Source organism: Rhinatrema bivittatum, chromosome 6 (assembly GCF_901001135.1).
Source record: "Rhinatrema bivittatum chromosome 6, aRhiBiv1.1, whole genome shotgun sequence".
NCBI lineage: Eukaryota > Metazoa > Chordata > Amphibia > Gymnophiona > Rhinatrematidae > Rhinatrema > Rhinatrema bivittatum.
The window spans coordinates 220,876,483-220,901,517 of record NC_042620.1 but is presented as its reverse complement, the minus strand read 5'-3'; the positions used below and the strand labels follow the sequence as shown (position 1 = coordinate 220,901,517).

Sequence of the window (25,035 nt, the reverse complement as noted above, 5' to 3'; positions counted from 1 at the left end):
GAATTACTGCGGGGCCAGCATGATACTCATGACATTCAACACCATAGTTGGCTGTGATATAGTCTCATGGAATAGAGTGTTAGGGTACCATGGCATTGGCAAAGTTAACTCAAATGGTCTCTTGCTTCTGTCCAATTGCACTGAACACAAACTTGAGATTACTAACACCATGTTCCAGCAGCTAAACAAGAACAAGGTTACCTGGATGCACTTCCACTCCAAGCAAGGGCAACTTCTGGATTACATCATAGTCAAACTGAGGGACATCCATGATGTAAAGATTACCCATGCTATGAGAAGTGCAGATTGCTGGTCCAGTTGCAGACTAATCAGATGGCAGATGTCCCTCCATGTACAGCCATAAAATCAGAATCACAAGCAAAAACCTTCAAGGAAATTAGAACTAAGAATGAAGAGTTACAACACAAACTGGCTGCACCGCTCCAGAACTCTGACTTCACAGATACAGACTGTGAAGAAGCAGGGAGCAAATTTTGTGATGCAGCCTATTTTGCAAGTTCTCATGTTCTTGGCTCCGTTATAAGGAAACATCAGGATTGGTTTGATAAAAATGACACAAAATAGCTCAAACTCTAGATAAGATGCAGACACTTCATAGCGTGTACATTGCTGACAAGTCCCTGGGAAAAAGGCTCTCTACTCCAAGTCAAGCCAAGCACGAATTCAAAGCTGATTATGGCAAATGAAAAACAAATGATGGGAGGAGAAAGCCAGAGAGCTGCACGAAACACAGATAAACACAACACTGAACATTCTATTAAGGTCTCCAAGCTGTTTACAGCCCTACATGAAATAGGAATGCATCTGCTTGTTCAGTAGATGGTGCTAAAATTCTGACAAAGAAAACCAAAAATCCTGTACTATTGGGCAGAGTTTACAGATTTGTTCAAAATCTCCCTTCCAGCATGTCTGAAGAGGATCTGAATGACATTCCCCAATGAACAATGCTGGCAGAGCTGAACACACTACCATTTTTCAATGAGGTCAGTAAAGCCGTCAGCCAGGCATCACCAGGGAAATCCTTAGGACTGGATGGCATATCATCTGAGATTTTCAAACAACAAGATGATCACATGCGCCTGAAACTTGCCCAACTTTTCCAGTGTATTTGGAAGCATGGGTCTGTGCCCCAGGATTTCAAAGATGCATTAATCATCAATCTGTATAAAAGGAAGAGTTACAGAACCAGCTGCCGCCTATTACTGGGAAAGTGCTGGCAACAGAAAATGTCAACAGACTGATGGAGCAACTTGTGGACAGCATCTTCCCGGAATCACACTGCGGATTCAGAATGGGCCAGGTGATCATAGATGTGTTGTTCTCAATCGGGCAGATTCAGGAAAAGTGCCTTGAGCAAAACTGAAATCTATGTATGGTCTTTATGGACCTCACAAGGCCTTCAACACAATCAATTACTATGGTCTGTGGAAAATCCTCCAGAAACTTGGCTGCCTAGAGTTTGTTTCCATCATCAAGTCTTTCCATGAAGGAATGTTGGCCAAGGTGCAGAAATGTGGTGAATCCATTTATTCTTTCACTGTCTCAAATGGCACAAAACAAGGCTGTGTATTGGGGTCAACACTCTTCTCTATTGACTTTTCCATGATGCTCCTGGATGCCTCCCAAGACATGGATGCAGAGTTTACATCCAGTCACAATCAGGGGAAGCTTCTTCAGGTTCACCCTAAAGAGACATCTTCAGGTTTGCTCTAAGATGGTGGAATCATTGGTCTTGGATTATTTGTTTGCGGATGACTGTGCACTAGTAGCTCACTCACTGGAGAACATCCAGACCATCATAGACCAATTCATTCTGGCAGCTAGACATTTCTGGCTCATCATCAGTCTGAAAAAAATGGAGGATATGTACTTGCCGGCTCCCTCTAAGCCTTATGTCAAGGGCACTCATCTGAATGCAACTGACAAATTCTGTTATCTCAGAATTTGTCAGTTGCATTCAGATGAGTGCCCTTGACAGAAGGCTTAGAGGGAGCTGGCAGGTACATGTCCTCCATTTTTTTCAGGTTGATGGTGAGCCACCTATACCAGCCTACGTTCCTCTTGGGTTGAGCCTTTCGGTTCTGGGGTGTCTCTGCAGATGACTGGAGACGTGGTCCGAGGCCAGTCTAGGGTCGTAGGCAGGCATCGATCAGAGGTATCTAGAGTCCAGACAAGGTTCAAAGCAGGCAGCAATCAGGCGTATCCAGAGTGCAGGCAGAGATCAGAACCAGGTATCCGCCTGAGGAAAAGGAAAAGGGATAGATAGGACTGAAACAGACTGGATAGATGAAGCCTGGAACAGGCTGGGCAGACGAAGACTGAAACAAGCTGGGAAGCAACATGTACTACTCAAGGTAGCTGGACCTGTTTCTGAGGCAAGGAGCATCAGAGGAACTGCCCTCATATAGGGCAGTGATGGTGACATTATCACTAGGGGCCGCGAGAACTTTCCTGCCATGGTCCCTTTAAATAGGCCATTGTCGGCGCGCATGGCTAAGGAGAGATGTGGCACCTTGAGGCTTGCAGCATCCTACCAATGGTGTTTGGTGGCATGTCAGCAGCGTTTCGCTACGACAGGAGGCAGAGTGGCTGGCCCGGCCACAATGGTAAAAGTGGTGGTTCATGGGGGCAGCCTGCAGACCGTTGAATGCAACAACAGGATCTGCAACAGAGAACTCCTTGAAAGGTGCCAAATTTCTAGAGAGGAGAGAATGGTGGGTGAAAGCTCAGCTTCAGTAGGTAGGCCATGTCCTAAAGTTGGAGGACACCATAATTCCCAAACTTATGCTCTGTGGTCAATTGATAAGCAGGCACAGATCACATGGAAGACCATACTTCAGATTCAAGGACACCCTCAAGTACAGCTTTATAATCTGCAAGGTGGACATCAACAGTTGTCAAATAGAGGCAGCTCAGTCATTTGGCCAGCCATAGCTTGGAAACCAGGTGAACACAAGCACAAAAAGAAAGGAAAGAGAAAAGAGAGGCAAACTCTACAACTTCATCAACTGCAGCTTTCACCCTATGTCACCTGTGGTCGCATTTGCCAGTCAAGGATTGGTCTTATATCTCGGGACCTTTATTTTCATTTTTTGTATTGTTTTATTATTTTTCCCATGAATTTATCAGGGTTCATTATGACAAGAACAAAAATAGGTGAAAATCAATGGAAAAATGAATAATTATTTTTTTCAGGTAAATATTGCAGTTTATATTGGTGAACAAGAAGCCAGGACAGTAAAATAATAGTACACAGATTCTCCCATCCATTCACTCAGCATATCCCTCTGACCCCCATCCCCTGTCTAGCGTGTCCCGCTTTCTCCTTGCCCCCACCAAGAATCTCCCTCCCTCTCTCCCTCACACTGCTCGGCTTTCATCCTTACTGGTGGTGGTGCCAGGCTCCTCCTCTCTCATTCTTTGGTAGCATGCCTGCTGTAGCTCCTGTGCTCTGCAGCACTGCAGGGCCAGGGAGCCTGTTGGGACCTATGGTGGTGCCAGGCAGCAGGCACTTTGACTTGCTGGGGAGGAGAGGCAGGACTTAAAACGTCGGATCAGCTAGTGCTTTCAAGGGTGCAAGGGAAAGGAGGGGGAGGGGGGACTTGAAACACAGCACGTGCTTTGGCTTCCGGCAGCGGCGAGAGGCCTTGCAATGCTGCACCCACAGTTCTAGAGCTGCTCTTTAATCAACCTGCAATTAAGATGAAAATCTGTTTAAAACCAATTGTCACCTTTGGAAAAATTCCGAGAATTTATGGATTTGAAGTGAAAATTAAGGATCCTACTTACATCAACGGACACATAAATAAACTTAATCAGAGAGAGCTGCTGAAAACTCATATGTCAATGGGAAACTCCATCATCAAACCACATCACTAGGTTTACTGTATAGACCAAACACAAACCAGAATAAAGCATAAAGTCAAAGAATCAGATATGTGATTTTAATGCTCCGTTAAAATCAACAGAAAGAATTTGTTTGAAATTTTCTTCCAAATAAAACTTTTCCCCCAAACTGAAAAAGCAAGCTTAATATGTTTTGTTTCTCTCATGCTCTGACCAATTCCGAGGCAGTTCTCACTTCTGGACTGACAGGCTTTAAAAACAAAGGGTTATGGACAGCAAGTTTTGGGAAACTCCTTGTTTCATGTTTTTACTTTTGGGCTCGGTCTCACAATATGGAAATCAGGCTGCATGCAATTATAAAACTTGCATGCCCACTCCAGTTGAAATATTACAAGGCACACCCTCTGTACAGATTGTACAAAGAACAGCCAAGATGACAGCTTACAAAATGTTTATTATTTTTATACCTCTTCCTTTCTGTCTCATCTCATGCCTGCTGGTTGTGTGAGCCAGGATTCCCTTTAGCTCTGCAGCTGGCAACTACCTGTAACTTCAGCAATTCATTTCGTACAAAACTTTATAGTATGGGTGGGGTGCAAATATCTTTTAGTTCAAACTTTACATATTTAAAAATAGTTTGTCATTTACTGCTTAATTTGAGCCCTTTAAAAAAATAGTCAAATTGTGCCGCAACTCAAATGAAATGTATCCCCATCTGCCTATACTTTATAGATGTTCAGGTTTAATACTTTAACTGATGCATTTTAAGCCCAAATGGCAGAAATCAAATTTAGAGTAACAAAGTAAGAAAATAAAGATCTGGCTCACTCGGGATTTTCTCGCCCTAAGTACCCTTTTGAGCTCTCCCGTACATTAATGATATTTCAATTTCACTTCCGGTAGTCTGGTCGTTGGGCGAGTACACACCCAGTCTCAATCGTTCCCATAAATCTCTCTCTTAAAGCATTTGCCCTACAGTACTAGTTTCGCACCGAAAGTCTTATAGTAAACTCAGCCCATACGTATTTCTACGAGGACTCTAGGCATGAAAATATCAAATATAAAGACCCCTCTCGGAGTTTTCACATATGGTGTGGGAAACGGAGCTCACGTTGTGTATGATTATTGTACAAGTAGGTCCTGCAGAGCTTCACTTTCTTTAGCAGCAGGGTGATTTAGGTTCCGACGCTACCCATCTGGAAGCAAGGGAACACCTTTATTATGTGAGGCCACAATTAAGATCTTCACATGTTCCAAATTCCCTTTCTTAAGTGAATTTCGAGGACAGGGGACAGTAGCGCATCTCCCTCGGCCGTTGCAGATCCCCCCACGCCCAACCTTTGACAGCCGCCGAAGTCCGACAAGCGTGGGCTCTGCGCTCCCGCACCAATGTCAATCAACCTCAGGTGCGTCCCACGTGGCAGAAAGCGACCAATCCCGCGCGCGCCTGGGGCAGGGCGGGGCAGTTGCCGCCGTTCGGCTCGGCTCAGTTCAGTTCCCCCCCCCGCCCAGCTGGAGCGTAACAGTGACTTCGCTTCTCGTCCAGAGCTCGCTCGTAGGCACGCAGTTGCTCCTCCCCTGCCCCGGGAACTCGCGCCGTCATGTCCACCTCGTCGGGTCCCTGGTCCGCAGAGAACGGCACTGTCCCCGTCGACAAGGACAACGTCTTCTACGAGCGGGTGCGCACCTACAGCCCCGTCACCAAGATGATGCAGGTGCTGGAACCGGGCTCGCCGCTGCCGCAGTCCCCGCTGGAGCGCGCGGCCAGCCCGCATTACCAGAGCTTCGTGTGGGGCACGGAGCCGCCTCTCGTGCAGGTACCGCGCGCTGCCTCTCTCTCTCTCTCTCGCTTTCTTTCGCTGCTCTGCTCCTGCACAGCTGCTGGACCGACTCGCCTGGATTCTGCTGGCCTGTCGCGCGCACCCCCTCTCCTCCTCCTCCTCCTGTGCTGCCGGGATCCTCCTCTCATGTCTCCTTTTCTCTCTTTATTTCGCTTCCAGCGCATCTTCTTGGCTGGGGAGCGGGACTGTCACAGGGGACGTGTTGTCTAGCGGGCCTCTGGAGGGAAGTTAATTCTGCTCTTATTTTTCTCTCAGGTGAGCCTTCCCTTCCAGGATCAATTCATGTGTCCTGTGCATGCTCTGGGGCCGATGCAATAAAGTGTATTCAGCTTAGAGCATGGGTCTAGGCGAGGTTGGACTCTCGTTTTGGATGCACTCGGAGATTAGGGCTTCCAAAACGTGCGTGCAAACAAATGCGTAGCAAATAGTGCCCATCATGTGTAAATTCTATGTAGATGAGGCTATTAAACCCCCCCGCTCCATGCAGGAAATTGCTGGGTGCCCAATGCACACTTTTTAATGAGGCATATTTTATTGTGGATCCCCATCTCCTACCGAATACAATATAAGCTTGTAATGATTATCCACTCCGCGATACATAACTTAAACTCTCCATGGCTGTCCTCAACAATAAAAATCTACCCCCCACCCCCTGATAACTCAACAACAGATACTATTAGTCTCTCCCCCCTACAAAGCTCACCCATCTCGAGAAATCAGGGAACGTGCGTTCTTCTCTGCTGGACCACTATTGTGGAATAGTCTACTAAAGGCAATAAGATATCTCCGAGAGAGATCATTCTTCAAAAGAGTCCTAAAAACTTTACTCTTCAAGAGAGCATCCCCCTCCTCCCCGACCTAGATGACAGCTGACTACCTTCAACTCGTCCCCTCTCAGGTGATGCTACCTAGTCTTCCACCCCTCCCCTCTGACCCCTTAACTCGTCCAGTCTCTTGGCCTTGATGCTTACCTTCTCCCCCCCCCCCTTAAGATTCTGTATTGCCTTTCCCTTTTTTCCTTGGCTGTATGTTTTATACTGTACATTTCCCTGAACATCTATTTGTTCATTTTTGTACCCTGCTCTGAATGTAGGAAGGGTGGGTAATAAATGTATTTAATTAAAAGCACTTAACTGTAGCCCCACAGGTGGAGTAAAGTCAATTTGCAAGTTACTCATGGGAAATTAAAAAAAAAAAAAAAAAGTCCTCTGTGGTTCCTCCTACTTAGTATTATTGTGACATTTAAATTTTCTGCTTGCAATGTTGAAAAATAAATGTAGATTGGCTTAATTAAAAAAAAAAATCTTATGGCCGCACAATTTAGATGCCCATAGCAAGGGCACTTAGCTATGGGCGTCTTCAGCAACCTCAGCAAAATAACACAGAAATTGGTCTAAAGAAGTGGGATAAAAATGGACGCTTATATTGGGCACCTGTTGAAATTGTGGGCGCCTGATGCATTTGAGTACCACAGATACACAATTCTCCCCTAGTGTGCTCTTTTTTTTTTTTTTTTAACAGTCCCTCGTTTAAATACTTCATCGGGTGCCCAGGAGATATAGCTGTGTGAGCGGTCAGAAAACGGGTGCATAATACGAGCATTCGTCTTATTGTATCGGCCCTGTGTTTTGCGAGTAGCACTCATGCAGCGCACAAGTATTTTTTAAATAAATGCAAACATTCAAACGTTAAACCAGGCTTGCTAATCTCGCTGTTATTTTTACATGCATTAATTGCTAGGGCTATACTTCATATCATCATATTTTTGTTTGGCTTAATATTGTTACATTTATAAATAGAAAAGAGGAAGAACTCTAGAGGGAGAACATTAAGGAAAAATACTGCTCTAGCATTTAACATTCAAAATGGAGACTTAAAGCATTTACATCAGCTTTGGACATTGTTTAAAAATACCATCATGTAAGCCCAGATAGGATGTATTTCATACATTAAAAAAGATAGCCAAACGAGCATGGTTAAAAGGTGTGTAAAAAGAGGCTGTTATAGCCAAAGAGCTTTTTTCAAAAATAGGAAAAAAAGCATAACACTGGCAAGACAGATGCAAAATATTGATAAGGCAGGCAAAAAGGGAATTCGAAAAGAAGCTTGTCATAGAGGCAAAAACTCATAATCAGAACTTTGTTAAATACATCCAGAAAACCACTGAGGGACTCATTTGGGCCATTAGATGATCAAGGTGAGTCTGACTTCAGTGCTGGGAAAAATCGTGGAAACTGTTATAAAGAATAAAATCACAAAACATTTAGATAGACATGGTTTGAAGGGACATGGATTTACCCAAGGGAAGTCTGGCCTCACAAATCTACAGTTTTTTGAAGGGGTGAATAAACACATGGACAAAGGTGAACCGATAGATGTGGTATATTTGGATTTCCAGAAGGCATTCCACAAAGTCCCACATGAGAGGCTTCTAAGAAAACTAAAAAATCACGGGATAGGAAGGGAAGTACTTTTGTGGATTGCAAGTTAGTTAAAAGACAGGAAACAGATAGGATTAAATGATCAGTTTTCACAGTGGAAAAAGGTAATCAGTGGAGTGCCTCAGGGATCTGTCCCTGGACCAGTGCTTTTTAATATATTTATAAATGATCTGGAAAGGGGTACGACGAGTGAGGTGATCAAATTTGTGGACGACACAAAATTATGCACAGTAATTAAATCTCAAACGGATTGTGATAAATTGCAGGAGGACCTTGTAAGACTGGAAGATTGGGCTTCCAAATGGCAGATGAAGTTTAATATGGACAAGTGCAAAGTGATGCATATAGGGAAAAATAATCCTTGCTTTAGTTACACAATGTTAGGTTCTGTCTTAGGAGTTACCACACAGGAAAGAGATCTAGGCATCATAGTGGATAATACATTGAAATTGTCGGCCCAGTGTGTTGTGGTGATCAAAAAAGCAAACAGGAAAGGCTGAAGAGGTTAGGGCTGATCAGCTTGGAAAAGAGACGGCTGAGGGGGGATATGACAGAGGTCTGTAAAATCATGAGAGGTCTTGAACAAGTAGATGTGAATCGGTTATTTACACTTTCAAATAATAGAAGGACTAGGGGGCATTCCATGAAGTTAGCAAGTAGCACATTTAGGACTAATTGGAGAAAGTTCTTTTTCACTGAACGCACAATAAAGCTCTGGAATTTGTTGCCAGAGGATGTGGTTGGTGCAGTTAGTGTAGCTGGGTTCAAAAAAGGTTTGGATAAGTTCTTGGAGGAGAAGTCCATTAATGGCTATTAATCAATTTTACTTAGGGAATAGCCACTGCTATTAATTGCATCAATAGTATGGGATCTTCTTAGTGTTTGGGTAATTGCCAGGTTCTTGTGGCCTGGTTTTGGCCTCTGTTGGAAACAGGATGCTGGGCTTGATGGACCCTTGGTCTGACCCAGCATGGCATGTTCTTATGTTCAGAATGTTAGGAATTATTAGGAAGGGAATGGAAAATAAAACAGAGGATATCATAATGGCTCTGTATCGCTCCATGGTGAAACCGCAGCTTGAATACTCTGGGCAGTTCTGGTCACTGCATCTCAAAAAAGGATATAGCTGCACTGGATTAAGTGCAGAAAAGGGTGATCAAAATAATATGGGGCATGGAACGGCTGCCCTATGAGGAAAGGCTAAAGAAGTTGGGCCTGTTTAGTTTTGAGAAGAGACGACTGAGGGTGAATATAATAGAAGTCTACAAAATCACGACAGGACTTGAACAAGTTAATGCAAATCGGTTATTTACTTTCTCAGATAATAGAAGGACCAGGACGCACTCCATGAACTTAGCAAGTAGCTCATTTAAAACAAATCAAAATTCTTTTTCACTCAGTATATACTTAAACTCTGGAATTCATTGCCAGGGGATGTGGTTTCAGCAGTTAGTGTTACTAGGTTTAAAAAAGGTTTGGATAAGTTCCTAGAGGTTATGGTAATTAGATCACAAGCTACTATTGCTTATTATCTAATGCTTGGGTACTTGCCAGTTACTTGTGACTTGGATTGGCCACTGTTGGAAACAGGATATTGGGCTTGATGGACCCTTGGTCTGACCCAATATGGTATTTCTTATATTCTTATGAGTTAAAGGGGCATTTAGGGAACACAAGGCCATAGCAGTAAACCTAAATGAATTCTTTGTTTCAGTTTTTATTGAGGAGGATGTTGGGGAGATACCTATGCTGGAAACAGTATTTAATGTTGGTGATTTGGAGAAATAGAAACAAATCACGGTAAACCTGGAAGATGTAATAGGGCAAACTGACAAACCAAAGAGCTTGCGAATCACCTGGTCCAAATGGTATACACTCCAGAGTTCTGAAAGAACTCCAAAAGTAGATCCAGACCTATTTCTAAGATTCTGTTGTACTGGAAGGAGGTGGCTAATGTAATGTCAGTTTTTAAAAAGAGCTCCGGGGGAGGGGAATTAAGATGGCTTCCACATAGCAGATGTGTTCCCGAGCAGCTCTAGAAGAATTCTATTTTTTCTTCTTTGAAATTTTGCCTGAAAGCTTTCTGAGATGGGGAAGTGAAAAGGAGCTATTAGGCAGGGCAAGACGGCTGAATCATCAGTTGTCCTTCGCCAGACAATTATGCCGGAACATCTACCTACCCGTGTTTCAGTGGTCGATGCCGGCTTGGCTGGACTTGGGGTCGCCAGCTTGTCGGCGACGGAAGTTTCTCTTAGCCCTGATTGTCGTTCCACTCCGCGCCTTTCTGTTAGTGCCACCACTCTTGCTGATGCTTCTGACAAAGTGATTGGGCCTTTGGACAGCTCCATTTCATCTATTGGCTCTGCTTCTCCTGTTTTTCCGACGCAGATTCAGCGCCGGAACTTAGCAGGAGAGTCGCAAGAGCCTCGGGACACTCAGGTTAGTGTGGAGGGGTTAGTCCCACAACTTGCTTCGCTGGCTGGGTCAACTGGAATAAGTCTGAAGGATCCTGTTTCATCTACTCAGGCTCCTTCTATGGCTCTTCATGATTCTGCTACTTTTATCAAACCTGCAGTTATTACCCTGGATAATCTTTGAACTGTTATGATGGCAGTTAACAAATCTGTTACCTCTTTAGTTTCCTTGACTACTGATTTGCATAACAATTTTCAGTCTCATGAGCTCTGACTTAGTTCTTTGGAGAAGAAAGCGTCTGATGGAGAAGCATCTTTAGTGAAGGTTCAAGATGTTCAGGTCAATATCAAGGATTTGTCTTCTACTTCTTGTAGAATTGAGAATATTGAGAACTCTCTCAGGTCTCTGAATCTAAGAATACTTAATTTTCTTCGGATTCCTCTCAGTACACCACCTGATCTTTCAAAAAAGAAGTTTTGTTAATTCCAGAAAATGCCCTCCCCCCTATAGAGAAGATCTTTTTCCTTCCTGCTCCTAGAAGATCAGCAGATAATGCTTTGATGGAAGTTCCTACTAACTTAATTGATTTCCTGGAAAACGCTGATAAAGAAAATGTGGGGGGTCGTGCTACCTTGTTGGTGACTTTTTTTTTTTTTCTTTTATGCAAGACTGTAATATCTTTCATCTATATTTTTGTAACAAGGATGCTTTGTTTAGAGGTCAAAAGATTTGGATGTTTCCTGATATATCCAGAGCAATGCAAGAAAGAAGGAAGAAATTCTTAGCAATGAAAGTTGCAGTTCTTTCTTTAGGAGCCACATGTATTATACATTATCTCTGTAAATGTCTCAAAACACTTGATTCTTCAAGATTTGTTTTCTTTGATCCTAGCCAGCTGAAGAACTTTTTGGATGACAGAAGAGGAGTTGTGGTTCGTTCTTCCTCTGCCCTTGTGGATATTTCTTGATTGGGTAGAGTTCTGCTATGTAGCCTTCATCCTCTTACTATTGTAATTTGATTTGTGTCATAGCCATTCCCCATGGTTTTTTTTTCCTGTCTCCCCCCCCTTTCTTTATTGGGGTCTAATGGCAATATATATTGATATATTATTTCCCTATTGATATACAGAATATTATATATATTGTGCATTTTTCTTTGTCAAATATTTTGGTATATTTGATTTAAAAACTATAATAAAGAATTTAGAAAGAGCTCCAGGGGTGATCTGGGAAACTTTAGACCTGTGAGTCTGACATCAGTGCTTGCAAAAATTGTAAAAACTATTCTAAAGAACAAAATTACAGAACATAAGAGAGCCGTAGTATAATGGGTCCTATCCAATATGGATTGAGCCAAGGGAAATCTTGCCTCACCAATCTGCTACATTTTTTTTTTTTTTTTTTGAAGGGGTTAAAACATTTGGAGAACGGTGAGTCAGTGGATGTAGTGTGTTGGATTTGACAAAGTCTCTCATGAGAAGCTCCTGAGAAAATTAAAAAAGTTATGGGATAGAGGCAATATCTATTTGTGGTTTGCAAACTGGTTTAAAAGGAAACAGAGTGTAGGATTAAATGGGCAGTTTTCTAAATAGAGGAATTTAAATAGTGGAGTGCCCCAGGGATCTGAACTTGGATAAGTGATTTTTATGTGTGTATATATATATATATATATATATATATATATATATATATATATCCAAGCTGTGATGAGGTGATCAAATTTGTGAAAGACGAAAAAATGATCCCAAGTTGTTAAATCACAAACGATTATGAGAAATTGTAGGAGGACCTTGGCAGACTGGCCATCCAAGCAGCAGATGAAATTTTAATATGGACACGTTCAAAGTCATGTACATGGGGGAAAAGTAATGCAAACTATCGTTCCAAGATGTTAGGTTCCATATTAGGAATCTCCATCTAGGCATCATTGTGGATAATACATTGAAATCCTTAGTTCGGTGTGCAGGGCGATCAAAAAAGCAAACGGAATGTTAGGGATTATTAGGAAAGGAATGGAAAATAAACCGGAAAAATATCATAATACCTTTGTAAAACACTCCATGGTGCAACTGCATCTAGAATATTGTGTGCAGTTCTGGTTACCACACCTCATAGATATGGCAGAACTGGAAATCTTTCAGAGAAGGGCGACCAAAATGATTAAAGGAATGGTACAGTACCCTTATGAAAGGCTAAAGGCTCTTCAGTTTAGAAAAGACTGCTGAGAGGAGATATTTGATAGGTCCATAAAATCAGGAGTGTAGTGGAACTGGTAAATGTGAATCAGTTGTTTACCCTTTCAAAAAATTACAAAGACTAAGGGGTACTCCGTGAAGTTACTAACCAAATTTAAAATAAATTGGAGAAAATACTTTTTCGCTCAGTTAAGCTCTGGAATTCTTTGTCTGAGGTGGTAAAGGCATTTTAACATAGCTGGATTTAAAAAAGATTTGGACATGTTCCTGGAAGAAAAGTCAATAAACCGTTGTTAACCAAGCAGACTTGAGGAAAGTCACTGCTTATCCCTCAGCATAAGCAACATGGAATTTATCTATTTGGGATCCTGCTGGGCATGACCTGGACTGGCTATTTTTGGAAACAGGATAATGAGCTTGAGGGACCCTTGGTCTGACCTGTTATGGCTGTTCTTATGTAGTAGTAAAGAGCTGTACTTTACTTCAAAAAGCATGAAATGATGCAAACCCATCCCCCACCCCTTCCCGAACTGTTAAAATATGGGTTTTGGAGATCATGGTCAGCCCATGCACCTATCCACTGATTTCAGCTGTCACATTGTTAGGTGGCTTACAAAGTTTATCTCCCATGCCGAAATAAAAATTAAATATTCAGTTGTGCCAAATGAATAGAGTGCTTTCTGTTGTTGGAAAATCTGCATGTCCCGAGGAATTAATTTTGAAAAGTGCTGCTCAAACCTGACTCCTGTATGCTTTCAAAAGAATAATCAAAGGATTTAAAATAGACATCAAAGTCCTTATATTTTATTAAGGGTCTTTGGAGATAGGCTGAGCTGTTCTGTATTTTATTTTTCTTATGTGGATTATAGATGTTGGATGTTTTGTTGATTGCTTTTATTTGATTGTTGTACATTGCCTTGGATGACTTATTTAAATCGGCAGGGCAGTTTATAAATAACTTTTTAAAATATAATTTTCTTGCTGTACTCACTAGCTGGTTTGTCACTTGCTAGGAAAATTGCCCAGGATGCCACAGGCTTGCTCATCTTTGTGCTTCACTGCTCTGCTGGCAGCATTTAAGCAAACCGCTGCCAAGACTGGGGAACTGCTACTATCGCTGGAAAAAAAAAAAAAGAAAATAAACATTTTTATGTCCAGTGCTTCTTGGGTTCTGTTAGGCCTTTTCTTTTGTTTTTGGTCATTAGAGATGCCTTTAACCCTTTTCTTCCTGATGATTAGCACACAGAGCAAAAAGGGATTTAGTTTAAAAAAAAAAAAAAAAAAAAAAAAGCAACTGGCCAGTTCTATTCTGCGTTTTCTTGTAGGCAAATCTCCTCTATTTGGGAATTGTTCTCAACGATACAAAATTTGAATTGCCATCCCAAAGGAGCAAGGCATGCTTTGCCTTTGGTAACATGACAAAGGGCTGTTAGCAGACATCCAAATGAACAATAAAGAATTATTTTATACTACTTGTGATTTGTGTGTTAGACCCTTTTAGTCATTTCAGTTAAGATTTTGAAATATTAAATACATCTAATGTGTTGGACCTGTCAGAATGGCTGTGCTGATGCTGGACTATTTCTGTCTGTCAAACTGCAAGCTTAATGCTGCCATTTTCACTTTTTTTTTTTTTTTGCTAAATGCATCTTATTATTATGTGCATGTTTGAATTTAGAAACTGAACAATTAGCACACCTTAAAAAGTATGAGGTGAAACTTGGCCATTTGCTCGTTTGTTTTGTTCACCTTAGAAAATGGAGCCCAACATGTCAACACACCCTGTTGCATGGCATGAAGGAAGCCTAAGGCCAAACACCTTCGTGTGTTGTTAGATTCTGTTTTATATATTTTATTTACTAAGAACTCTTTGGAATGGCATACCTGGGAAAGAAAATGATTTTGTGGAGAAAAATGATTATTCTATTTACATAGGGTGACGTCTGGGCGATGTTTTGTTTTTAATATCAGTGCTAGGGTATAGACTAGTTGTGGTTATTGCAGTGCTTTGTGTTGGATTGTATTGGATGGATAAAATACTCTTAATGAACTATTGTTAATGAAAATAGATTAGTTTAAATGTCCCTTAAATTGTCATTTTTATCTTGAGAGGAGAGTTGAATTAAGATAAATACTGCTTTTAAGGGTAGTCAGGACAGCAAAGGTACAAAAGGAAATAAAATTAGTGAAGGCAGTTAGGGTGGTAAGACTTTTTTTTTTTTTTTTTTTAAGGTATGTTTTAAAATAATTGGAGAATTGTGATTATAAGACTTAGAGGTGAAAAGGTAGAAAATGTGGAATGTGACAAGGGAAAAACAGAGAAGGCTCAAAGATGTGTGGTAGGGTTACATGTTTTAAAGGTGTAGGTACCACTCCATTAATGGGCAGAGAATTTGCATGCAGATAACAAAACTGAAAGTGGGCCAGGCAGGCTGCATCCTGGCCTGTTAAGGGAGTTTAGAGAGGTTCTGACTGCTCCTCTTACAGTTCTTCAATAATACTTTGGAGATGAGCATATGTCTGTCCCTCTTCATGAAAATGGTATTAAAGCTGAGACTGATAACTATAATCAGTCGGACCTCAGTGTGGGTAAAATACTGGAATCGCTACTAAAAGGAAGGATAGTTGAATACCTTGAATCTGGCAGATTTAGTTCTAGGGGAATTCTGCGCTACTGCGCGTTCCGTTTGCGGCAAAGATGAAGGCCCCCGTGTGCTGTGAATGGAGCACCCAGGCCTTCATCTTCACCACGAACAGAGCATGGCACATGGGGGCCTTCCCTTTTTGCCGCGAACGGTGCACCAGGCCTTAATCTTCGCTGCAAACGGAGTGTGTCCGCTCCGTTCACGACATGCTGGTGAGAGAGAGAGTGTGGGTGTGAGAGGGGAGGGGCTGTGAGAGAGCATGGGAGGTAAGAGGGGGTGGGAGGATGCTTGAGTGTGGGTTTCAGAGAGAGGGAGCCTATATTAGGGGAGGGGGATGCTGGTGAGAGAGAATGTGTGAGGGAGGGTGAGAGGCAGCTTGGTGGTAAGAGAGGGTGGGGGGATGCTTGAGTGTGGGTTTCAGAGAGGGAGCCTATATGAGGAGATTGTGAAGGAGTGTGTATGTGTGTGTGAGATTGGGAGTTGGTGTGTATGAAAAAGGGATCATGTGTATGTGAGGGTGTTGGCCTGTGTGAAGGGATTGTGTATGTGTGTGAGAGAGCCTGTGTGAAGGGGTGTGTGAGAGAGACATAGGTAGCCTGTGTGAGGATGTATGTGTGAAAGAGAAAGGGAGCTTGCGTGGGTGTGTATGCAAGAAAGAGGGCCCTTTTGAGGGTGTGTGTATGTGTATTAGAAAGAGGGAGCCTGTGTGAAGGGCAGTACTGAGAACAGGGTCAAACACTGGGACTGGCGATAGAGTGGAAGGGATTGAGCCTAGAGGGGGAGGGGGAGAGATACTGGCAGGTAGAGGAGTTGGGGCCTGAGAAGGCAAAGTGGCCAGGGGAGTACGGGTGGAAGGGACACTCTTACAGTGAATTTCTAGGGAAATTCTGCTCAAAATATTTAAAATTCTGCATCCTTAATAACTTTTTTCTGTATTTAAAATGTAATTACTTAACACAATTTACATGACAGTTTTTATTTTCACAGATATAAAGTTTGCAGAATTTTCAGTCTTTGTGCGCAGAATTTTACATTTTTTTGCGCAGAACTCCCCCCAGGAGTACAGATTACACAATCCAGGCAGCATGGTGTTTACCAGAGAGAGATCATATGAAACAAATCTTATTAATTTGTTTGACTGGGTAACCAAAGAATTAGATCAGGGGCAAGCACTAGATGTGGCACTCTGGGACTGAAATAAGGCTTTTGACACGCTGCCACACAGGAGGCTCCTAAATAAGCTGAACAGTCTAGGGGTGAGGCCTGAGGTGGTAAAACAGCTTAGAAACTGGTTAATTGATGAGCAACAGAGTAGTGATAAATAGATTTCACTTCAGTGAAAGATGGGCAATCAGAATAGTGTCTTAAGCTATGGAATGTGTTGCTGGAAGATGTAATCAAAGTTAATAGCATAGCTAGATTTCTAAAAGGTTTGGACAAGTTTCTGGAGGACAGGCTCACTAATAATTATTAGCCAGATAGATGTGGGGATCACCATCTCTTACATCTGGGAATGAGCTACAGGGAAAGGATCTCCCAAGTGACCTGGAAAAGCCACTGTTGGAGGATAGGATGCTGAACTCAAAGAACCATTGGTCTGACCCAGCATGGCACCACTAATGTTCCTTATACCTTAAGGATATGACCTGGGTCCTACCCTGTTCAGTATTTTGTAAGGGATGTTTTGGAGATTGGTAGGAATGGGTTGTGTGTTTTGAACAAGATACAAAGATCTACAGAGTGGACACACTAGATGGAGTAGAAAAAAATGAGTATTATCTAAGAGAACTTGAGAAATGGTCAAGGGTTTGGCAGCCAACATTCAATGCAAAAAAAATGTACAGTCATGTATTTGGGACATAGAAATCCAAGGGAACCGTATTTGATAGGTGATAAGGCACTAATGTTCACCGAACAGGAGAGAGATCTAGTGTCGTCGTATCTTTACCTCAGTGTAACAAATTCTTGCAACAAGGCAGTGGCAAGAGCCAGAAGAATGCAAAGGTGCATAGGGGGGCAGGTATTACTATTAGGAAAAAAAATAGAAGATATTGATGCAGAAATAATTAGAGATCTCCTCTGAAGTGTTGTCTAATTCTGGGGGCTGCTTCTGTAGAAGGACAGACTAAGTAGAGGAAATTCAGAGACAGGCTACCAAATTGATCCAGGGTCTGCAGTGTAAGCAAATGAGACTTAAGTCACTAAGGGCCTCATTTTCCAAGGAGTTACTGCGGGTGATAATTCCGCAAATTGCGCTAACAGCTGTTAACGCGATTTGCGAATGCAAATTTTTAATTTAGTATTCAGGGGGCGGAGCAAATGTAAAGTAGGGAGGATTTATCAGGCTGGTAAAGGTTTATCGCGGTTCACGATATTTCCGAACAGGCCTGTTTCAGTATATATGAGAGAGAGAGACACTGAGACTGACTTGCTATAGTGTCTCCTCCCTAGACAGGTATTTGTATCCCTATGGGAGGCTCACCTAGTAACTCGAGGTGAGGGTTAAGTATTAGTGTAGGGGTGTAGGGGCCACTTTGACATTCAACGTGAGATGTACGAACAGAACAGTGATCTCTTGTGAAGATTTGCTGTCCTACGGAGTGAGGAAACTCACTCCAAGATGAGATTTGTGCAATGTTCTCTCCACCTAGCTTGTTGTTACCCAGGTAGAGAGTCCATCTAGCTAGGTTGAGAGAACACTGCACAAATCTCATCTTTGAGTGAGTTTCCTCACTCCGAAGGCCAGCAAATCTTCACAAGAGACCACTGTTCTGTTCGTACATCTCACGTTGAATGTCAAAGTGTCCCCTACACCCCTACACTAATACTTAACCCTCACCTCGAGTTACTAGGTGAGCCTCCCATAGGGATACAAATACCTGTCTAGGGAGGAGACACTATAGCAAGTCTCGCTCTCGCTCTTTCTCTCGCTCTCTCTCTCGCCTGCAGCATACTGAAACAGGCCTGTTTGGAAACATCGTGAACCGCGATATATACTGGCAATGTAGCCCAAATTGGGCTAATAGTGCAATTTGCGACAACAGCCTTTCGCATAGCTGATATCGCAATTTGCAATCCACATGCTTATTAGCATAAGGTACACCCCTTTTTGGTATCGCATGCGATACCAATGCGATATTGGAAAATGAGGCCCTAAATATGAATACACTAGAAGAGAGGAGGGAGAGAGACTGGATATGATACAGATATTCAAATACATCAATGGCATTCACAAGAAGCAAGCATGGGTTTTTTTCATTCGGAAGGGAGTGTTAGAACCAAGGGGTCTTAATATGCAGCTCAAAGGGTGATAGATTTAGGAGTAATATAAGAACATATTTTTTTTCCACTGATTTCTCCTGGTTTTGTTCTTGTAATAAACACTGATAAATTACTGGGTAAAATAAAATAAGAACTGAAAACAGAGCAAGCAGAACTGCTGCAGAACCCAGCACAGAAACTGCCCATTAATAGAATACCTCACTTTGATCTCACACACCCAGAACACAGGAAAACCCTCACCAAATACAGAATAAGGGACCACAAAGTAGAAAAAGAAATGCAGACAAAACTGAAATGCATTTCCTTTTGTGCTGAGCAATATACAGAGAGAGGGATGCACATTCCCAAACCTGATGCATTCCAAGCACTAAACTGAAAACAAAAAGGGTTTTTTTGCTTACCGTTTTGTCTGGGCATTTTCTTTTTCTAATTGCTTTGGACCCATTCTTTTTTCACTTTCTTCTTGTGATTTGGGAAATACCTTGTTAGTTTGGGAAGATATTTTTTATTTTGGGATTCTTTTGATTTTATTCACTTTGGTTGAGAAGACACTGCTGCTGAGGTCACATCTGGCCTGCGATCCGGCTGTGAAATCTGCCTACAGCCCTAGTCTGTACCTGGTTCTGCTTCCTCAGTATTTTAATGCCCTGTGTGATGGGGATTATCCCATATATGTATTATTCTATGTAACCTTTTAACTATTTTATGTACATTTGTATATAGATTGGATGTTGCAAGTTGCTTTTAATTTTGATTTTATTCCACCTTGAGTAAGGATTTCCTTTGGAAAAGCAAAATAGAAGTTTTAAATTTAATTTAAACACTTGTCCATCTTCGAACTCCTTTTTCAGTGGCTCCTATCCATTTTCCATTTCTTCTCTCTCCTGTCTTTTTCACTTCCTGCCCTATATCTCTTTGACGTTGATCGTTCCCTTTTCATCTTTTTTTTCTCCATTTATTTCCTCTCCTCTTTGCCTGTCTTATCCACTCATAGCTAGATTTTACTTCATCTCTACTTCCCTCTTACCCTCAAATAACCATTGCTCAATACTTCACCTTCTGTCCATTGCTCCTCTCATCCCTCAAGCTCCCTGTCACTGGTTTGCACTCTCTCTTCCCCCATTAGTCTCCTATCTGGTTACATTATCCCAATTGTCAATTCCTCTAACTCTCTCACCACTCCCCATCAACCTAACACTGATAGACTGTCTCCTCCAATCATTCTCTCTCAACTATTTCATTTCACTCATCTTGTCTTATGGTCTCCAATCTTCTCTAGTCTGATTCCCTCACCCCCAGTTATCAGCTCTCATGCTGCCCCCATTATCCTCTGACCATTCTCACTTCATCATCCCCTTGCATGCTCCTTCCCTGCAGTATCCTTTCTGGCATCCTTATACCTTCTGTTACCCCTTCCCTTCAGTGCCCTGCTTGGCTCTCTTATACCTTCATCCCATCACAGACACCACTTTCACTAACCCATCCTCTTCCTCTCTGCCAGACAGCCCTAGTTTGTATTACAGATCTTAGGGCATGTGGAAGGAGGCAGCATTCACTCTCTTCCCATGCTCCTGCCAGCATTTAGCCTTGCCCAACATGCACCCCCTTCTCATACCACCCCGGATTCTTATCAAGGACTAGATTAGGAAACAGAAAAACTCTTCTCTGTATGCGACAGCCTCACCCCCTCCTCTCCTGTTCCCTACACACAATAAACTCTGATGAATTCCTGGGAAGAATAAAGAACAACAGAAACTAAAAATGAAAGTACCTAAGTAAGGTGTCCTGGCACTAAATATTTTTACTGTGCATTTAACCATACCAGCTTATCGGCAGCACTAGCCTGTGTATTGCATAGAAATAGGTAGACTGTATGAGCCTTGTGGTTCTTATCTGCTGTCATTTTTATGCTTAATAGAATGATAAGTTTGTCTGAAGAAATGTTTTATTGCTAATTTCACTCAATTGAAGAATGCAGTGTTCCAAGTATGAAAGATAGAGAAAACTTTGGTGTGTATATTTATTGGTAATACTATTGCAAAAGTAGAGTATGGCAGAATGATTGCAGGGTGCATGTGTTCTGACCTGGTTGCAATGCTGCTTTGTGGAAAGTGTAAAAAAAAAAAAAAAAAAAGTAAGAAATCTACTGTGTGAGTAAGCAGGCTTCAGTATACATAGTGATTCTGGGGCTTAATTCTTTATTGTTTTGTGAGATAGCATAGTAGAAATTGTCAGTGGAAAGGTCAGAAGCTCTGCAGCAGAAAGATGGTTGCATTCCTTCAGATTACACATCTTAGATTTACCTAGTCCTTCACTTTACATGATGTATTTAATTAAGGTTGGGTAGGTGCTTTCCTTAGAAATAGGAAAAGCTCCTTATACTGTGAAAGGAATGCTTAAAACAGGTGGCTATTTCCTTGCTTAATAGCATTTAGCATTGTTTGACACATCTGCACATCAGTGGCTGTAGATGAATACTGAAACAGTAACTTTCATTAAGTAGTACCAATGAAATATATTTTAAAAACAAATCTACGGTACTGATGCTCTTCTCTGTTATGGGGGCCTAGATGGTGTATTAGGAATGAGAACTTGTATGCTAGAGAGCCAATGAGAAAAACAAACACTGACTCTGAGAGAGTGCTATCCTACAAAGGGTCAAGCATATTTCTATTTTTGGGACCTGGGATAGATTCTTGCAGACTGGATGGGCCAACTCGTCTTTCTGCCATCATCTGGTGTTAACAAACATGTCACCTGGCTGGGTGAGTGTGAGACATGATTTCTCCTGGCCTTGAACGTGCACTAAAAAAAAAATGGTTCGTTCACGTTTGCTTTGTGCTAATCATGAAATAGATTGAGTTACATGACATAGCGCAGATGGGGAGCTGTAATCCCTACTGTGCATTAAAACTTGTTCTTTGACCTTTCTGTAGAGAGAGAAACCATTCTGAATCGTTTTTAGGTGTTACCATACAATCAGAGCAGTGAACAATTCTATCTCCCTTTTTTTTTTAATTTTGGAATTTCAGTTTAAGAACACCTCCAAATATCAGACAGACGAGATTAAAATAAATAACAAGAGTTCTACCAATCTGTGCATTTCAACATTTACAACTGAGCACATTTAATTTAAAAAACACTGAAATACTTAGGAACGTTGCCTTCTTTTTTTTTCTCCTAACCCAAGGCAACTTTAAGTACTGGCATTTTAAACTAGCTTACACACCTGTTTGTTTGACCGCTCATAAAAATACAGCAATTCCCCTAGAAACTTGCATGACCTAGCAAGGAGCTGCCGGGGACGTCTGGTTCCTCTCTCTGCCTTGTAATTCTTTCAGGTAAAAACACTTAACCAGCCACTTGTTTTGCTATAAAACTTGCATCTTGAAGAAGACACTTTGGTAAGGAGGTAGGAAGAAATGTTGACAGACAAGTTGAAGGTGATTAACAGCCTAATAAAAAGGGCATGGCCTGCAAGGTGTGTGTTTGATTTTACTGCTTGCAGTGTGAGCATCTGGAAATTGCTGAGGGAGATAGCTTGGCTGGCTCAGCAGAAAGTCTGAGCAAGATGCCTCCAGTTGCAGGATGCTGGATATCACCCATAGACTATGGGCATATTAATAACCAGCCCAATAATTTAGCCTCCAGGGGTTCGTGTAATGAACAACCAGGCCTGATTGTTCATAGGGATTTGGTTTTTTGTATGAAAACTAAAGTGAATGTAGCCAAAATCTGTATTAATGTTTTAAATATCTCCTTTTCCATCCTCCCTAGAAGAGCATATGTTTTGTTTTGGGTTTTTTTTTTTTACTTTAATTTTCAGAGAAATGCAATATCTCTTATTTTCCATAGAAATTGGTGTCAACTAGTTACAGGATTTTTTTTTTTATTATTATTATTTTAATGCAGCTTGGCTGATGCAACTCAGGTGTGGATTTTTGACCCAGATCTATATGTACTTAACAAATGCAATTACCCGTATGAAATGTTTCTTTTTATTTACCTTCTAGAACAAAGCGAAGAGTGTAATGAGGTTTTTTTTTCTTCTTAGAGTACACCTAGAACCAGATGGAAGTGTAGGTCTCTTCCATGCTCAGTAGTGGCCCCTATGATTGCCAAATTTAGCTAATTGGGACCCTTTCATAGTCAATATGATACCAAGGTAACAAGCTATGCACGTTATCGCAGTTACTCTGTGGGAATAGTAAAAGCAGAACCGGAAGGAGAGACGGCTGCATTCTCTAGCATTCTAAGGCACACTCATTGTGTGAGCAGCTGCCCATTCTGTTGTATTCTATTACTGGTTTGTTAAGCACATTTGCTTGTTTTTAATTTAAGATTAGTGGTCCTTTTTAACCCATTTGTTATCAGGATGCACTTAATGATGACTTGTCATGACTTAACTATTCAGTGTTGAAGGATAACATGCTGAACTGCATAGCATGTAGTTGTACACCAAAAATTAATATTTACGAACTTTTTTTAAACCACAGAACTGCAGTGTGCATAACTGGACACAGGGAGGACAATTTTCAAAAGCCAGGAAACTTCGGATTGTAATCTCAAATCACATTACACCAATTTTGGCAAGATTGCATTGGCTACCAGTAACCTGTAACTGAGTTTACATTGAGTATCCTTACTTTTAAGGCTTTGAAATACTTGGTTTATCCGTTATCTTCCATATTTAGGTACCTTCATTTTGTTCCAAAATATTTGTTTAAGATCTCTTCGAGGGATATGCAGTTGGTGAGGACTAGTAAAAGGGCTTTTTCTGATGCTGCACCTTGTCATTGGAATTTACTTCTCAAAGAAGTTAGTTTTTCATCTAATCTTTATTCTTTCTGGAAGAAGTATGATAATATGTCTTTGCTCTTTAGTATTTCAGTAGGTTTGTTGTGATTATTATATCTGGGCTGTATTAGCAGTGATGTTAGTGGGACTAAAGCCAGGTTTTATTATGTGTTTCTGTTCTTATTGTACTTCAGTCTGGGTTAATAAATATATATATATATATATATATATATATATATATATATATATATATATATATATATATATATATATATATACACACACACAGGGTTTAACATTTAAAAGTACGGGAAGCAATTTTCATAATTACATTTTGATTCACAGTTGCAGGTGTTTTTAGCCACAGTTTTTGCATAAGTTCTTAAAGGGAAAGTATGATCTACTATATCTCTCTATCTCTCTCCCCTCATATACACACACATACCCCTCTCATACACTGGCACTTACTCTCACAGGGCCAGTCTTTTGCTCTCTCACACACATTCTGGAATCCTCCAGCCGCACAGCAGAGCCGCCTCTTCTGCTGCTGGCTCCCGGAAACACCAGCGGCATTACAGGGCCCTCTTCTTCATCTGCTACAGGCCTCTTCTTCCACAGGACCTCGCTTTTGCTGACGGGGAGTGGGAACCCCGCCAGCCCGTCACTTATCGGTGCCACCGTGGGACCTTCCTGCTGGGGGCAATAGCACCCCTCCCCCTGTTGTCACCTGGGGCGGACTCCCCCTCCCCCCCCCCCCTTAGTACACCACTGCCTCTGGCAATGAATTCCAGAGCTTAATTACGTGTTGAGAGAGAGAATTTACTTTGATTTGTTTTAAATATACTACTTGCTAACTTCATGGCATGCCCTGTAGTCTTTCTGAAAGAGTAAACAACTGATTTACATTAACCTGTTCTGTTTCTCTCATGATTTTATAGACCTCCATCGTATCCCCCTTCAGCAGTCTCTTCTCCAAGCCGAACAGCCCTATCGTCTTTAGCCTTTCCTCATATGGGAGCTGCTCCATCCCCTTTATCGTTTTGGTTGCCCTTCTCTGTATCTTCTCCAGTGCATCAATATTTATTTATTTATTTATTTATTTATTTTTGAGATATGGTAACCAGACTAGCACACAGTATTCAAGGTGGGGTCTCACCATGCAGCGATACAGAGACATTATGACAATTCTCCGTTTTATTCATCATTCCCTTAATAATTACTAACATTCTTTTGCTTTTTTTTTTTTTTTTTTTTTTTTTTTTAACTGCCGCAGCACACTGAGTCACCAATTTCAATGTATTGTCCATTATGACGCCTAGATCTCTTTCCTGGGTGGTAATTCCTAACATGTGCTTGAATTTAAAAAATGCTATAGGCCCACTTTGAGCATTATTTGGAAAAGCGGGCTAAAAATCAAAATTTATTAGCAATATATATCCCCTGTTGGAAGAAACAGAACAAGCTAGTGTATACAAGCTCTAAAGTAGCAGTGTACCTTAAGTTGGTCTCCCTCACAGAGAACACACAAAAAAAACACCAATTACTGAGTTAAT

The 25,035-nt window shown here is 41.5% G+C and overlaps 1 protein-coding gene across 1 annotated transcript in view; it reads left to right on the top strand.

Annotated features, from left to right (window-relative positions):
- Nucleotides 1-5,360: 5,360 nt before the first annotated feature.
- POF1B (POF1B actin binding protein) overlaps nt 5,361-25,035 on the top strand; it is a 180,029-nt gene continuing 160,354 nt past the window's right edge. The window contains exon 1 of the mRNA XM_029606586.1: nt 5,361-5,684. Within this exon, the coding sequence (XP_029462446.1) occupies nt 5,469-5,684 (216 nt within the window). The 5' untranslated portion in view covers nt 5,361-5,468. The remainder of the gene's footprint in view (nt 5,685-25,035) is intronic.